At 40.4% G+C, this 16,719-nt stretch overlaps 1 protein-coding gene and 1 non-coding gene across 2 annotated transcripts in view; both read right to left on the bottom strand.

Moving 5' to 3' along the window:
* Window positions 1-1,577: 1,577 nt before the first annotated feature.
* The window catches only part of Svep1 (sushi, von Willebrand factor type A, EGF and pentraxin domain containing 1), a 176,915-nt gene continuing 161,773 nt past the window's right edge, over window positions 1,578-16,719 (bottom strand). Inside the window, exons 43-48 of the mRNA XM_026391104.2 lie at window positions 16,331-16,507; window positions 13,648-13,818; window positions 8,974-9,069; window positions 6,970-7,065; window positions 4,321-4,414; window positions 1,578-1,892 (exon numbers count right to left, since the gene is read on the bottom strand). Coding sequence (XP_026246889.2) covers window positions 1,871-1,892; window positions 4,321-4,414; window positions 6,970-7,065; window positions 8,974-9,069; window positions 13,648-13,818; window positions 16,331-16,507 — 656 coding nt within the window. The 3' untranslated portion in view covers window positions 1,578-1,870. The remainder of the gene's footprint in view (window positions 1,893-4,320; window positions 4,415-6,969; window positions 7,066-8,973; window positions 9,070-13,647; window positions 13,819-16,330; window positions 16,508-16,719) is intronic.
* Window positions 3,997-4,101, bottom strand: LOC113184462 (U6 spliceosomal RNA). Its single transcript, XR_003301001.1, has one exon. It is a non-coding gene; the product is annotated as a U6 spliceosomal RNA (small nuclear RNA).

The raw sequence follows: 16,719 nt of genomic DNA on the forward strand, positions 1-16,719 counted from the left end.
ACAAGTTATCTGATTTCTCAGAACCTGACTTTCCTCATCTGTAAAATAGAGATCATAATATATATCTCCATAGGATTGTTATGAGGCTCCAAGGAAATAATATCTGTGAAACACCTAGTGCAGTTAGTACCTGGTGGTTGTTCCATAACTGGGCTGGAGGCTAAAATACATGATTGACTTGTAGTTATTTATCTAATCTTTTTTTTTCTTTCTTTTGGCAAATGTTTGGTAAACATCACTCAGTATCTATCATCTTCTTCTGCTTGTGGGATGATAGTTCATAAAACATGTTGAAAATTCACCAGAAGGCATGTCCAGGATGGAAGATTTTAAAATAACACTCTCCAAATATGCACAGGGTTATCCCAATGTGACTCAATTTCTCAACTTGTCTTCTTTCCAAACCTCACCTGTTTGGCACTTCACTTTCTTATACTCTCTGCATAGCATGACTAATTTGACTTATTGTGAGAACACAGACCTTTCAATCTACTCAGAGTAACCCAGTGCAAATTTTACATAGCAGGTATACTCATTGAGTAGGTACTTTGAGAACTGAGGGTTGTTTCCCCTAACTTAAATATTTTCTGGGAACCTGTCTTATTTCTCAGACTTTTAAGCTTTATTTTATGGTTTTCATATTATAGATCACAAAGATCTCAACAGAGTGTGGAAGTTGACAAACTAAAAATAAACCTTTCAAAAGTTATATAAGCTTGTAAGACTCGTCAAGAAAGTGGATGTAGGAGAATGGAGTTGGTGACTGAGGGAAGAGCACCACCGGGAGAATCAAGGTCGTTTTGGTCCTTCCTGTATTTCCCCACAGTGCGACATTGTACCCTGTGGGTGAGCAGCTCTCCCAGGGGATGGAAGCAAGTTGATTTTGAATATCCTATTTGAAAACAAAATTTAGGATTGGGCTTTATTTTCCAAGGTCTGATGGAGGTAGATCAAAGAATGGAGACTTTTGTTTTCCAGGAAGGACCGGGAGCACAGCGTGACAGAACCTTTCCCACTTGGCTTTTCCAGGTCTTCATTTTCCTGTCTCTCTTCTCCCAAAGCAGTGAGTTGTATCACGATCCAAGTATGGACTCTCTATTAATCGCCCAACTGTTGCATTTCTTATTTCAGCTATGACAAGGAAGGGAAGCATGAGAAATGGTAGTCCAAGGTCATTTTACTTATTCCCCTTATGAACTACATTAATGTCTATATCTTTCAAAATATTGGGAAAGGAATTATCTTGGCTACCCTTCAACACCAGAACAGAATTCTGTGTGGAGGATCCCAGGTCTTGGGATTAAATAAGAGGAAACCTTTATTGTTACACACCCTGCAAAGAAGATGCTTCTAGAAGAAAGGAATCTCCTTGATTATCATTGCTTGGTGCACACCTCATGGGATCGTGTGCTGTGGCCGTAACATAGATGAAAGATCGTGAATCTTCTTTATTATTCCCTGGCCACCTCATAAAATGGCACTATCCAGAAAAAATATTATTTAGTAGCAAAATATATTTTAATGGAAAAATCATTTTAAGTAAAGGAATAAAAATGTGTTCCAGGAACTTTCCCCATAGACAGCAGAGTATGTACATTTCATGAGGGTGGAGCAGCATCTATTTAATATAATTTTTTTAATATAGAAAATACAGGCATATTTAAAAATGCAAACATGTAAGAAAAGATGTCACAAGAAATAACAAAATATATCATAAAATTAAAGAAAAAGTAAATCTCAAATAACAAGTTTGCTAAACAAAATAAGCCCCAGCACCATGTTGGACTTTCTTCGAGTAAGTTCCAGGAGGTCCAGGCACTGCCAGGAAGAGATGATTCCACTCGGGGGGAACTGGCTGGTGGTGTTGTGGTTAAAAACCAATCTTCCTTTTCCTGGGGGGAAAAATGAATAGATTCAAGAGAAAAGACCAAACTGAAGAGGCAAATACTTCGGGGGAGGCTGACTGAAATAGGATTTAAGACCCTGGCCATTATCTGTAACGATGGCTGGAGGGTTGGGCGGGCATCCTGGGGAGAATGGAGGGGTATGGACAATAGGCCCAAGGACCTGCAGACCTGAGTTTTAGCCATGACTCTGTCACTAGTTTCCTATCTGACAACCCTCTCTCAGAGCACTAACAATCTGTGATTTTTAATGTTAGTATTTATTCAGGATCAAGTTTTGGAAGCTGTGCATACAGATCAGAAAAACCAACAATTTTTTTAGGAACTGGATTACCTGGGAGCAAGACCAGGCCAGTCTTATTCACCAGGAAAGAAGGTTACCGGCTGATGGATTTGATGAATGCTGTAAGACATTTCTCTACCTGCTCTCACTTATACCAGGAAATTGTTCCACCATCAGCAAGTATTTATTGGGCATCTAATTTTGTGCCTGCACAAGGATTAAGCATAGCCTCCTTAACATATTCAGTCTCATGGGAAAGAAAAAAACTAATTATTCATGACCATTTATTGTTCGGATGTCTCAGAAAAGCTTTCTCTCCCCTCCCATTTCAGGGAATCACACTCTACCTGCTTTTCTTTTAGGAATTATCAGGCTCTTCTCCCCTTTCCCCAAAGTGTTGCCCAAATCACCTTTTGCATTAGTATGACACAACCCTGCTTAGCACCACAGGTCCATGCTGAACCCTGGACTCAGTCTGGACCAATCAGGGTCCTTCTCCCAGATTTTTACACTGGATCCTGAACAATGACATGTAAAATGTGGGAACTGTGAGCTTTTCTGCCCTTCCATGTGAACTGAACAGCAGAGAAAGCTACTCTGTAGCCAGAGAGAGGCTGCTGTGGCTGGTCTTGAGTTTGGGAATCTCCTGTCTCAAGTCATTGAGATTATAGGCATGTGCCACGGTGCCTGGCCATTTTCTACCTAAGTGAGTTAGAGTTTTAAAAAGAGAGTCCTCATTAATAGGACTCTTAGAAGAACTGATTATAGATAAGATGGGGGAGCCTGTCTGGTCCTCTGGGGGGCTAGTTAGCCTTTCCTTTCCTATAGGATAGACTTTCCATCTTAATTTGCACTAATTTTTCTTGGATTCTTATATAAAACTTTTGAATAAAAGTTCTAGGTTCTGTGCTCTTTATTAACAGTGTTTTTACATAAGTACCTTTTTCCTGATCAAAGAAATGCTCCTAGAGGAACATGTGGTTACTGGGGAACCATGAAAACTTCAGGTTTCCTCTCTTCTTATGTAAAAATGAAGGGTTCAAATAAAAAGTCTAAACTAACAAGAAAGGTGTATATAATTTTTGTTCTTTTTGAGTTACTGTCCCCCCTCACCCCCCCGCCATGTTCTTAAATTCTTTCAACTCTGCTTTCAGGTACACCTGTGTTCTGTGTCTTAGAGGCCTCTAAATACATTTGTTCATTCCAAAGTTTTCTTCAGAGTTCTGTTTATTTATTTATCTTAACTCTGTGGAGATGGCATATACTCGTGATTATCTAAGAAAATTCATAGGCACAAAGCAAATCTTTAAAATTACATGTAATATGCATATTCAAAGTCATAAAATTCAACTGATAATATTCCAACACTGGAGACAACAAGTACTGACCATATTTTATTCAGGGTATGGGGCCATATGTCCAGGATTTCCTGAGGTTTAAAAACTACAAATGATCTAAAAACTATTTTCTTTAGGACTTATTTGTTAGACACTTTTTTCTCAATTCTGATACTTACCTGAACAAAAGTGAGAAAAGCATTAACAGAACATGTATTCACACAATTTTTTCTTGAGTCAATGAAATATTGTATCTATACACACTAAAAAGACAAGATCAAAATAAATATTTTCTTATCAACTTCAACATCAACTTTTATTGTGATCAAGAGCTCAAACATCCGTTAAGTCATTTTCAATAAAATATATTGAGTTCATTATTCATTTTATATCCTTGCACATGAAGGATAAAATCTCTGTTCAAGAAAATGATCTATTTATTCAACCCTTTTCTTTCTTTTTTTTAATTGCAAAAGATATGGAATACTTTTTGTATTTGTGTCATCCTTGAGCAGAGAAGCTATATTAATCTGCTCTCTATAGTTCCAATTTTAATATATGTGCTGATGAAATGAGCCAACACTATATATTTTCAAGATATACATAATTTTATCTGTCAATCCTGAACTCATAGTTTTGAGCTTTGGCTTTAGTTCAAATTTAGAGTGCGTATCTAGATATTTTGGGATACAAAATCTTGCACTTGAATTAGAGGTATCTTCTGGCCCTTCAGGTAAAGGAACCCTGAATTCCATCCTTTATGTTATAGGTGCCTTTTAGTTGTGGGTTGTCTTACCTGGAACAGTCGGGTCCTGTCCAAGCTGAGAGACAGTGGCATCGGTTTGGCCTTACACACTTTCCACCATTTAAGCAGGAAGAATGGCAAATAGCTGAGTGAAAAATTCATAACATTAATTTCATTAATACTTGGAAACTTTGAAGAAGTCTCACAGGATAGGATTTGTGTCTACTCCCTGCAGCAACCACCACTAAACACTGTTTGTATCATCCATTTCTACTTGACCTTGCAATCTTAGGCGGTACCACGTCCCCTCTCCCCACCTCAAGCTACTTAATTTAAGCCCCAAGTTAAGTTCTACCTACTTGTTGAAAGTCCACTGACTTCTGTCTTCTTTAATCTTTTTATTTATGCCAATGGTCTGGCACTTTGATTGCTTCGCACTATAAATTTGTCATATGCTAAACCAGATTGTACAGCTCTTGAAGGAGCTGGTTTTACACTCTACGATTGGCTGAGTGATTAAGTCAGACACCAACTCTTGGGATAATAAGTTGCGCACATGGATTATCTAAAATAACATATGACTCCATTTATGTATGATGTGTCAAAAGGCAGATTACTATCATGTATAACTAATTAAAACAAATAAAAAAATAACAGATGATTCATACACACTTTGCGATGGCTGGGAGTCTCATTTTATGGCTTTTATCAGCTTTAATTGGAATTACAGAAGCTGAAGTAGGGTTAAAAATTAACCACAGAGGAAACCCTCAGAGAATAACTAAAGATTTATTGTATTGGGTTATCCTTCTCACAAATCTGAAGTTTGGTAAGCCCTTTCCTGGATGAAAAACTCGACTTTGGTGATATATAAATAAATGTCATTTGTCTAGCTGTTCATTCAAAGTATGGGGGAAATGCTTAAGTAAGTTCCAGCACAGGGTGGAGAGGACAAGGGGGGGCAGAAGTAAAATATCAGCCTTTCCCCTTGAGGAATTCTCTGGGTAAGTTAAAGAGAAATAGTAGGCCCGAAGAAAGCACTTATTTTCAATTTAATAAGAAAAGAAACGATAAAATAAATAGGACTAAAACCAGCAAAAATAAACCCCAGTAATCTAAAACCAACTCTCCATAGTTTCTGCTTGCTGATAGAAGAAAACATTACTCCTTTTGGGGGAACCCTGAGTTAGTGGTGCCTGGCAGTCCTAATTAATTTGTCATTATTTTTATTTCCCGGTTGAAAGCCTAACAACTTCTTCCTTTCTGAAAATGTCAGAATCCAGCTGAACCTTTTGGAAACTACATGATCACACAACTGCCTACTCTTGAGTTTTCACAGAACACCCCCAAAACTCAGTAGGCCCTTCCTCTGTTCCTTTCTTAACCCCCTCCCCTTCACGCCTGTGTTGTCTCCTGGTTTCTCTGGCTCAATAAATAGCACCACCAGCCACTCCTGGGCCCAACCTGGGACCAGCATGCTTGACTCCTCTTGGATCTTTATCCCCACAGCAGATCTGTAACCAAGTAACATTTATGCTCCTTTTCCCACTTTTCTCAGATCCACCTTTTCTTGGTTATTGTTTTCCAGATTCATGACTTCTTTTGTATTCTGCTTCTATTACCTTCCAACTAATCTCCTGTTTTAAGCCTTGCTTTCTGCCATTTTCCACAGTGTTGCCCACATCACTTCTTTAAAATAAAATTTGATCACATACTTTTCCTGCTTAAAATCCTCTTTGCAGCTTCTGAACTTGCTCATGACAAGTTCCAGTGTCTGAAAGCCTGTTCTATTTTAAATGTGACCCACAGAGGAGTGGTATAAACATTTGTACTGGAGTGTCAGAGTTCATACCCAACAAACAGAGGAAGCCTTAGTCTTTTGACAGTTGCTTAAATTTTTACAACATTAAAAAGAAAAAAAAATCCTGTCATTTTAAACTGTTTTATTTGACCTTTATGGAAATACCTATTATATTTGGGCACTACACTGTGCACTGGGGATATAAAGACGACAAAGAAATATCTCTGCCCTCAAGTGGCTATAATCTAGTGGGGGCCAGGATAGATAGATAACCAAGCAATTAAACAGAAGTCAAAGCAGACTAAATGCTGTATTTAAGGTAGGCAAGGGCTACAAGGGGACATGCTTGTCACCAACCAACTGCAGTTTTTTACTGTTGTCCATGATAAGGAATCATCTCTTCTGAAGAATTTTATTCCCACCTTCACAGAAGTCATATTTATTTATGACTTTGTTTTTTTTCCTAAATAGTAATCATGAACTTAGTAATTTAGCTTTATAGAGATTAAAATAAAATTTCTGAATCTCTGCATAACATCCACTCTATAGGCTGTGAAAGAGTCAGCAAAGGTTTTTATTCTTATGTTATCTTAGGGCCTTTTTTCTTTTTTCCTTTTTCCCTTTTTGTGGTGCTAGGGATCAGAGAGCTGGGCACTGTACCACTGAGCCACCCCTCTGGCCCAGAGGTTGCTGTTTGGCACAGGCCCCCTGAAAGGTATTTTTTCAGGCATGGATCCAGTTCAGTGTCGAGACCATCTTTCCAACGATGGTCTTGAGAAGTCTGAGAATCTTTGGGAACCTTTTGTTCCAACACCTCCTCTGAGCCTCACTTTTACTTGTCCATGTTGGGCTTCGTGGGACCAAGCCACCGAGAAAATAAACTGTGAAAGGAAGCCTACCTGTATGACAGCGGGACCCAGTCCAGCCAGGTGGGCAGTCACACTGATAAGGGGCCACACAGCGACCCCCATTCAGACAGGGAAGAATGCATATTGCTAAAAGAGAAGGGAATTTAAAAATATTTGACCAAAATGCACATGCTGTGATACATTCAAGTAATCAAAAGACACTTTGCAGGCAGAGTGAAACCTTACACGACCTAGTAGAGAATCTTCCTGTTTGTGTTCTGCATACTAATGACAATCACTGGGAAAACACAATCAGGAAAGGAAGTCTGGATCCTGAGCCAGATGTAACGACGCTCATGCCAAATGCACTCTCTGGGTGCGGACATGCTGTAATCAATGTCTGCTAAGTGCTTTGATTCCTCTCTTCACAAAATAAGTGGAATGATCTTCATTTACTATCATTTTAAATTTCCATTACAAATTATGTTCAATGCTCTTAAGATGGTTTGACTGCCTGGTGGCTCTTCTTGAACTAAAAGTGTGAATGGAAATCAGATTATACTGTAGGCTGCTGTTTGCAACATTTTATCCAAAGGGGACAGTTTGCCCTTTATTTTCTAGGAGCTGAGGCCTGATGGTGGTAGAAATAGATCTTTCCTACATCTTCTACAGCAATCATTCTGATGTGAGATTGTCTGTTGTCTTGCTCCTCACAGTGCCGTTGTCTAATCAATAGAACTGGCATCACCCAGAAGTTGCCTAGAAGTGGGGTCTCAGGTGCCAAGCCAGATCCACTGAATCAGAATCTGCATTTTAATAGCATCTTTCAAATAATTTATATGCACATTCAATCCTGGGAAGCCTTGCCTCCTTGGTCTCATGCAGAAGGACACACATATGCTCAGCTAGGCCTGTTGTTGGGGTGACCCAGAGTAAATGCTCCTCAAGTTTTTGGACTCTTGGCATTATGGCAGGTCAATTCTGGGGGCTCCAAGTAAAAAGGAATGATGGAGGAAAAAGAGAGGAAAAATAGGATGTCTCTTCTTTCTTAGTCATTGTAAGAATACTTGCTAGGGTGAGTTGTTAGCAGCCATAAATTTATTTCCATCATACATTTCCCCTTATAAAGTAGTTGAAAAAAAAATCATGCTTATTCAGTTCCAGAATCTTAGAAAATGCCTGGCCTTTAGAAGAAACTTATATAGACCCATGACCATTGTGTTAATGACTCAGCATGGGTTACCTACACCCTTCGCACTGAAATACAAAATCATTCTTAGATATTAAGATATTGAAACACAGTGCAGTGGAGACATTTAAAACAAAGACATTTAAAAACATTTAAGGCCAATTATTTACACTGCTCTGGAAGTTGAAAATCCAGCACATTTTTGTAAGGATCAAAACTTTATATTGATCAACCAAGTACTGTGTAGATTAAGAGTGGCAACTTTCCTTCTTTTCTTTTTTTTAATATTTTTTTTAGTTATAGACGGATGCAATATCTTTATTTCGTTTCTTCATTTTTATGTGGTGCTGAGGATCGAACCCAGTGCCTCACATGTGCAAGGCAAGCGCTCTTCCACTGAGCCACAACCCCAGCCCCTCCTTATTTTCTTAATCAGGAGGAACTGTTCCTAATGACAAAGAGTGAATGTTGGGTGACAGATATTCCCTGCAAAGTACAATGTTTTGCAACGCCACACATTCCTACTGACTTTAGCAGCAACTGGCATAGTCCATAGCAGACCTGAGAAGAGGGAAGAAGGCTGGGAGAATCCATCTTCCAAGAAGACTCTTGGAAATGTGTGCCAAGAGGCATGTGAAGATGACAGGGGGATCTTAACACTGCATTTTCAAGGTCATTAACAATCCAGATCATCTGCAGATCTGTGGGAATGGTGGATGAGCCTTGTCACTCTAGTCAGTCTGCTATGAGGACTGAAGCCAATCAGTTCCTCCCAATAGTGCAGTCGGTTCGTAGGAACTCCCCCTAGATGGGCAGCTTGCAGGCACGGCATCAGAACTCAAAGTAAGAACTGAGGACAGACTCACGCTCTTCGCAGAGACGCCCCATCCAGCCATCTGGGCAGGAGCAAGCATTTGGGCGCTGGCAGACACCTCCATTCTGACATGGGAATCGACACACAGCTAAAGGGAAGCAGAGAGGGTCATAACTGTAGGGAATTATGGAGGGGTGATAGTCAGAAAATAAGATTGCGCATTTATAATTCATTACATTTCCTGGACTCAGGCTTTCAGGAAGAGCAAACAAAACTAAATCTCAAGAGGTAATTTCAATATATGGAGAAGTGTGACATTTTATTGGCTGTTACCAGTACAGTCTTTCTCCTAGCTTTATTGACGCCTAATGGATAAAAATCATGTCTATTGAAGACTTACAACTTGATGTTTTGCTAAATGCAGACATTGTGGAATAACTACCACAATCAAACTCATCATATTTATCTCCTCACATAGTGACCACGGTCTTTCTTTTCTTTTCCTTTCTTTCTTTCTGATGAGAACACTTAATGTCTAGCCTTCTAGCAAATTTCAACTATACAGTATCGTTAACTGTATTGTATAGTTGAAATACAATACAGTTAATATTGTATAGTTGAAAGTGCATTAGATCTCCAGAATTAATTCATCCTGCGTAAGTGAAACTTTATACCCTTTGACCAACATCTCCCCATCTGCTCCCACCCCACTCAGCCCCTGGCAAATGCCACTGTCGCCTTGTTATAGAGTCTGACTCTTTTGGAGTCTACGCAGCACTGAGCTCAGGCAGCGTTTGTCTTCCTGTGCCTGGCTTATTTCACTTATCATAATGTCCTCAGGTGTGCCCAAGTTGTTGCAAACAAGAGAATTTCCTCCTTTTTTTTTTTTTTAAGACTGAATAATACTCCACCCCACATTTTCTTTATTCATTCATCAGTTGGCAGGTTGATGCCACAGCTTGGCTGTTGTGAAGGAAGCCGTGGCCACTGAAATTTTGAGTTTTGATCATTCCTGGCAGAAATCTCAGACCCAGCTCACCTAGACATTCTCAGCCTTCCCTGGTGCCATGGCTTCGGGTGGCTCCATGGAGTTCAGATGCTGTGGTTTTCTCTGCCTGGATACTATTCTCTTTCTTGCCTTTGCTCTAGTCCTTTTCCTGCTAAAGTCCTCTCCCCTTTCAAGATCAAGTTAGAAGTTTCTCTCTCTCTGGGAGGCATTCCCTGTCTTGTTCCCAATTCCCAAGCAAATAAAGTCGTGGCTTTCCTCTTCCTCATTTCCCAGGACTGAATTGTAACAGACCTTCCCTGTGTGTGCGAGTGACAGTAAATCACCTCTCCCACTCCGACAGGTATCTGTGTCACTCTCTTCCTACTTATTTTTCTACTTATCTTTAAACGATGGTCAAAATGTCTGGTACAGGGATTTGCATTTTTTAAATGCATTTTTGTTGAAAAAAAATTTCTCTGATTCCCCACCCAATGGATTCTGGGAGGCTGGGTGGCCTTTCTCTTGTCCCAAAGACATTTCCCAGGGCTTTAGAAAATTAAGTCTGAAGTCTCAGTTGAGTCTGAATCAAATCTGGAGACCTTCTCACAGCCTCCAGAGTAGTGGATACTCTTTGGGGATTGAGTTAAGCCATGTGAGAGGCAGATATGGCTCTTTACAGTGGGACAGTCCCTGTGCACTTGGGCTGCCCTGGGCATGGGCTGTGAATCCCAAGCTAGCCTGAAGCTGGCTCCATGGGGTTAGCAGGCAAAGTAGCTTCCACATGGAGGTCCCACAGCTTCTGCTAATTGTAGGTGGAACATCTGGTCTTTTTCCAAAGAAGCTTCAGCAGTGTTCTCCCAGAGCAGGGCCTGTGGTGCACAGGGAGTCACCTGTCACATCCTTTTCAGGTTCTCCTTGCCAGGGGTGGGGGAGGGGGGTGGGGGAGGTGGGGGGGTGGGGGGTGGAGGGGGTGGGGGGGTGGGGGGTGGAGGGGGTGGGGGGTGGGGGAGTGCTTAACCCAGGGGGAACCAGAGTTATTTGAATTGGGTCCAAGAATCACTTCTCATTCCTGAATCACTGGCCCTTCTGTATCCTGTATATTCATTCAGCTTCTGCCAGCTACTGTCTCTGTATCCAGCAGACAGGGCTCCAGGGACTTGAGATCCAGGAGGAGAGAAGCAGCAGTCAGGGTGCAGGTGGGCAGGAGGCAGCAAGGGGGTGTGTTTCAAGGTGCAGATCAGAGGATAGACACGCACATTACTGAAGCTGCTGCTCTCTTGGGGACAGGGAATTCATGGAGTGAGACTGGAGTAATTATAACCCCTCTAAGACATTCTTGGTCATCAGTATCTTCTCTCTCTCTCTCTCTCTCTCTCTCCATCTTTATTTAAAAACCTTTGCTTTATTACCTCTCCAACTAACCCTAAATAGCCCAGTGTAAATCAACTAGTTTGTAGCTTGTACTAACTTAATACTCTTCCCCTTCCCTCTAGCCCAAGTTCAAGAGTGGTTTACCCTAGCTTTCATCATCTCTTCACCTTTTCCTCATTCTTCAAACCACAGTAATCTGACTTCTGCTCTCAACCCACCCTTCAACTGCTTGAGCTTACTCTATCCTGTCTTCCCAAATGTCCAATTTAGTAGGTGTGCTTTGGTTTGCTAGTTTTTCCTAAGTATGAGCCATGGTTGGCCATTGCTCTTTAAAAAAAAACAAAAAACAAAAAACCCCCTCACTTCCTTTGGATCCTAGGCTGCTACTCTCTTCTGATTTTCTTTCACCTTGCTGGCTCCTCCTTCTCATGTCCCTCCTTTTCTTGCTGACCTTAAAGTGCTCATGTCCAGGGTCGGTCTCATCCCTGGCCTTCCCATCCAATATTTTTTTCTGGTGTATGTGTGCACATAGATATAGATTCAAAGGATCCAAAATCACAGATAGGGTGAACAGTTAAGAGAGTTAAAGTAGAATACCAAGTCTACAGGTAATAATATTCTACTGTTTTGGAGACTTTTGCTTAAATAAGTAAATTTTAGCAGTTCTTGCCACAAAAAATGTATACTATGTGAAATAGTGGGTATGTCAATTTGCTTCAATATAATAACTGTTTTGCTACCTATATTTATCTCATGATATCATGTTGTATAATTTAAATATTCACACTAATATTTTATAAAAGAAAGTATAGAAAACCCTAATATACTTCTCTGGCTCCCGTATGTATGATTCTACACCATTCATGTGTGTGTGTGTATGTGTGTGTGTGTATAAGAAATACATATATAATTGATCTCTGTATATGTATGCTAGAGATTTCATTTGTATATTATATTCAATATACATACAACATAAATCCAATTCTTCCTTAAATCTCATTTGGGAAAATGCAAAGTACAAATAAATATTCCATTCTATATTTCCTCTTTGCTTCAATTCAGAATGCCTTTCCCTGAATAATGGCTTGAAGACTAGATCAGGGTTTGACTTCCCTGTTAAATCTTCCCAGATGCTCCCCCACCCTCACCTTCCTGCCGCAAGAAAGGCCAGTTTTGACCACAGGGGGCTCTTGGAGAAAGCTTAGTACCTCTCTCTCTCTCTCATACTCTGTACCGCATGGTTTTCACTTTTTGTACGACGGATCTATTTTGGCCCAGAGCAGTTGTTCCATGTGTGAATAACGCCTCAGAGAAACACAGAGCTGGCCTGAGAGAGGCTTTGCTACAGAATCAGCTCCAGGGCTCGGGTGGAGGATGAATATTATAGGCTCAAGATAGACAAAAAGAAGCTCAGGTAGTTCTGGGAAGGTGGTTAGGAAGGTTTTAGTTATTTGAAGGAGTCAAGGTAGGAAGGAACAAGGTAGTTTATAGGATGCAGGGGAGATGTCCCTTCCAGAATATTCAAAAATAACTCATTATCTCATTTATTTATTTTTAAATGGTACACAATACCTTTATTTTGTTTATTTATTTTCATGTGGTTCTGAGGATTGAACCCAGGGCCTTACTCATGCTAGACAAGTGCTCTACCATTGAGCTACAGCTCTAGCCCAGAGCTGAGTATCTTAAAGCAAGCCAGCACACAGGCTTCCTTTTGACTTCTGGCCTTAAGTGAAGCAGTACCTACTACACCTGAGGAGAACGTCTTCCGCAGCCCTCTCCAAGGAAGGTTACACATTCTCTCCCATGTCCTGGGTTGTGATCTCATTCTTTACTGTTGTTTCTACATAATTAATGTCCTTTCTCCTCCAATGAACCTGCCTCTTTTGAAGCTCATGCTGTTCCCTCATTGACTTCCACAATTCTCCCTGAACACCCAACTCTTTAAGGACTTTGGCATTTATACTCCAAATCTATATCTGACCATTGTCTGCATGGACAACCCACATAACAACTTGACTATTTGTGTAGTTTCTTGGTTACCACTGACTTGTTTCACTACCATCCTTCTTCACTTTGAGTAAATATTTGTAGAATTGGTGAAATTATTGTGATTTTCAAAAAATCATACTTGTGTACCACATCACCTTTTCTCATTCTGTAGGATTTTGAACATGGAATCTGAGGATTCTTTGTGTCCACTTTCAAGCACAAAACATAACATTCAGGAAAATGACCCAACTGTTAAGAGAAAGTTTAAAGCCCAAGGCAAAAATAAAGTAGTATGCATATTAATTATTGGTCATATCAGGCTACCATACACATTTCCCTGCAATTTCACTAAGAAATAACCCAACATTTCCTTACCTCTGCAAGTAGGGGGTGATGTCCATGTTCCATTTTCCAGGCAAACGCTCCTTAGGGAGCCCACAAGCATGTATCCACTGAAGCAGGAATATGTGATCATGTCGCCATATTGATAATGTACGCCTCGTGCAATAGCATTTTCTATGTGAGTTGGAGGCCCACATGAGATTTCTATAGGGAGACAAGACCACAATTAGGTCTGTGGCACTAACCCAGACTGGGAATACCACCTCATCTTCAAGTCCAAATTAATTTAAAGAGCAAAGACAAAATACATAAGGAAATATTTTCACTTCCATAATATGTAGAATATTAGGAACTGAAAGAACATGTTGCTGTTATTTAGAATGATTAGATGTACAAGGTCAAAAGGTTTTTTTCCCCCTCTGATCAAATGTTGAAGTTGAGCTTTTTTTGTACCAGGGATTGAACCCTGGGGCATTTAACCACTGAGCTACATTCCCAGCCCATTATTAAAGTTATATTGAGAGCCAGGGTCTTTCTAAATTGCTGAATCTGGCTTTGAACTCACAATCCTTCTGCCTCAGTCTCCTGAGCCACTGGGATTACAGGCGTGCACCACCACACCCAGCAAAGTTGAGCTATTTTAAAGTCAAGAAAGAAATCTGCAGGAGACCAACAACAAACTCTTATAACTCACCCAAGAGGTGTGTGCAAGACAATGTTAAAGCAGAATGCTTATCAAATTAGAAGAGGAAAAATAGCAGGATTGTAGTCATAGTGATTGTGTCAGAGTGAAGATCATGAATTTCAGTGCTACATATCTCATCAGGAATGTGCTGGGTTACAGTTGTTACACCCCTGTAATCCCAGAGACTTGAGAGACTGAAGCAGGAGGATTGCAAATATGAGGCCAGCTTCAGCAATTTAGGGAGACCCTGAGGGCCTGTCTCAAAAATAAAAAATAGAAAGAGCTAAGGATATAGCTCAGTGGTAGATGCCTCTGGGTTTAAACCCTAGTATAACAAACAAACAAACAAAAACAAGCACACTTCTAGACTTTCTGGCTTACGAATCTACATTTTACACTCACTCTCTCTCTGGGTGATTCTCATGTACACCAAGTTTAAATCATTGATGTGTAGGGGTAAATACCAGAGGTTGGTGAACACAATGAGGAAGCTTGCTCCTCAGGGTAAGGAAGGATATTTGGTTCTAAGCCAAAGACTTTATGTCTAACAGAAAATGCAAGAGAGGATTGAGGATAACAAACAATAGTAGAAACTGTCTCCTCTCCAAGGCAACTCCTGACCCTTTCAAGAATATTGAGGAATAATTAAGCATGCATGGAAGGAACATTTGTAACAAGAGCACGTCTCTTCTTGCTCTTTCTTTCAGCCGCCTGAATGGCTGTCTGGGGAGCCAAGACCAAGGTGAGGATATGTGGGCAGAATGAGGCCACTTGGCCTGCTTTCCTCCAGGCTAGTGGCTCTAAACTAGACTAGAGGGCCCATGAGAAACTCCAGCTTATGCATACTTAGTTCTTCCCATTTCATTAGAGGTAGGTTTTTGCAAGCTTTGGGGACCTGAATCCCATTTAAACGCCCAGCCCCACATTTATCTGGAGTAAAAAAAAAAATCAACTTTGGAAGGCTGGGTAAGCTACCAGTTGAAAATTCAGGGTCTTGAGCTATTGGGTATCTCTTCCTATCTGGAGATATTGCTAACACAGTATACACCTATTCATTTACTCTTGGAAACAAACCCATAAGACAGGTATTACTGGTACTATTAACAAACAGAAGTGCCAGGACTCTAAGGAGGTAAGGCGCTAGGCAGAAGTTTTAAGGATAGAATTCAGACTCAGGTTTTCACGTGCACATTTCTTATCTCGTTAATTGGGGGTGCGAGTGCTCTGAGGATGGAGACCATGAAGGGCAGAATATAGTCCTATACTCCAGAATATATTCCAGAGCCTTGCACATGGTTCAAACCAGCGAATATTTTTATTGATTGCTGTTGAGGGAATAGTGGGGCTAGGAAATGCATATTAAGAGATGTCAACGTCATCTGTTATCACAAGGTAGCAAGAGATACCGCCAGACTGTGGCGTGTAAGGCCACATCGTGAATATATCAATATGTTGCTAGCCCAGTGTTTTTCAAACTGTGCTTCCTGGACCAATGGGATCGGAAACACCCAGGAACTTGTTAAAAATGCAAATTCTCAGGTCTCATCCCAGACCTACTGAGTCAGAAACTACAGGTGCGCCCCCAGCAACTTGTGTTTTAGAAAGTTCTCTAGGTGGTCATGATGTAACGTAGGTCTAATTTTGAGAACTGGCATGGAACAATCTCGATACATATCCATAAAGCACTTGTGGCTTACTAAAGGCTAGTTTGAGGACAGTGTGAAAAAATATATATATATTTTAAGTTTAATTTCTTGCTTATTTTTTTTTAGAAGACTACACTTTGAAAATTTGCTCAGTCATTCCTGGTCAGGTAGGTTTTAGCTTAATTCTGAAACTTTTTTTTTTTTTTTGGCTTGATATTTAAAGATTTTTTTCCTAAAATTTTAAATATTCATTCAGGAGATGCTAACCAGGATAGCACAGAGATCTAAATATCTACAGTCAAGTTACTTGATTGCAAATACCCTCACAAGGATGGGAGAACATTCCATGCTGAGGGAACGCTCTGGGCTCCACCTGCGGACTTACTTTCACATTTGGCATTTGTCTGTGTCCAAGTCTCGTCGGGGTTACAGGTTATGATGCTGTGGCCATGGAGCAGGAAACCTTCCCTGCACTTGATGGACACGTTCTGATCAACAAAAAACTCCTTCTCAGAAAGCACAGCATTCTCAGGAATCACAAAAGGGACAGGGCATGGATTGGCTGTTAAAAAGAAAAGAAAATGCTTTTACTGATATATTCCCTCTTATTTCTTTAAAGGCAGAGTAGAGTCCTACAGAAGATGGGTCCTCAATGATGGCAATATGAGTCTTAAAAAATATAAAACTTCAAGGGCTGGGGCTGAGGCTCAGTGGTGGAGGCTTGCCTTATACACATGAGGCACTGGGTTCGATCCTCAGCACCGCATAAAAATA

Source organism: Urocitellus parryii, chromosome 4 (genome assembly GCF_045843805.1).
Source record: "Urocitellus parryii isolate mUroPar1 chromosome 4, mUroPar1.hap1, whole genome shotgun sequence".
In the NCBI taxonomy this organism is placed as follows: domain Eukaryota; kingdom Metazoa; phylum Chordata; class Mammalia; order Rodentia; family Sciuridae; genus Urocitellus; species Urocitellus parryii.